The sequence below is a fragment of the Phytophthora parasitica genome, assembly GCF_000247585.1.
Source record: "Phytophthora parasitica INRA-310 unplaced genomic scaffold supercont2.16, whole genome shotgun sequence".
NCBI lineage: Eukaryota > Oomycota > Peronosporomycetes > Peronosporales > Peronosporaceae > Phytophthora > Phytophthora nicotianae.
Genome location: NW_008649002.1, coordinates 1,089,575 through 1,090,366, shown reverse-complemented (window position 1 = coordinate 1,090,366; position 792 = coordinate 1,089,575). Strand labels below are relative to the sequence as shown.

Genomic DNA, 792 nt, shown 5'->3' with positions numbered 1-792 from the left:
GTATCGCTTCTTCGCATCGAACAACTCCACTGATTCTGCTTCAAATCTGAACTTGAAGGTGAACAACCACCCGTTGCCGTACACCGACGCTGCGGAGTCGGTGTTTAGTTCCAACACATCGTTTGTTGCGGCTCTCTTCGTCTGTATCGCGTTCACGTTCCTGCCGGCATCCATTGTTGTATTCTTGGTCAAGGAGAAACAGGCCGAGCACAACTCCAAGCACCAGCAACTGGTCTCTGGCGTCTCGCTGCCCGCGTTCTGGCTGTCCAACTACATTTGGGATCTGATCATGTATGTCTTCCCGTGTGTGTCGTCGCTGATTCTGATCAACGTGTTCGAGATCTCGGCGCTAACCGGCCAGGACTGTGATAGCTGCTCGTCCGAGACTTTCCCGGCAGTGATTCTCCTGTTCGTGCTCTTCGGACTCGCCATCTGCCCGTTCACGTACTGCCTGTCGTTCCTGTTCAAGGAGCACGCGTCCGCGCAGACGTTCACGATCGTTCTCAACTTTATGATCGGTGTGGTGTTAATGATCACGTCCTTCATCCTGGACCTGTTTGACTCGACTTCCGACGTCAATTCGGTGCTCAAGTTCTTCTATCGCTTCTCGCCGCTGTTCAACCTCGGAAACGGACTTCTCAGTATGGTTACCAATGATGTTGACAGCGTCCAGTACAGCGAAGACGGCACAACGAGTCCATTCAGCACGGATGTTATGGGCTGGGAGCTACTCTATCTCGCGTTCGTTCATCCGGTCGTTGCTGTGGAAGAACTGGCTCATCAAGAATCGCC

The 792-nt window shown here is 53.0% G+C and overlaps 1 protein-coding gene across 1 annotated transcript in view; it reads left to right on the top strand.

The window, feature by feature from the left end:
- The window catches only part of PPTG_22442 (hypothetical protein), a gene marked incomplete at both ends in the record, with an annotated part of 4,528 nt that overhangs the window by 2,388 nt on the left and 1,348 nt on the right, over positions 1–792 (top strand). Inside the window, one exon of the mRNA XM_008903852.1 lies at positions 59–741. Within this exon, the coding sequence (XP_008902100.1) occupies positions 59–741 (683 nt within the window). The remainder of the gene's footprint in view (positions 1–58; positions 742–792) is intronic.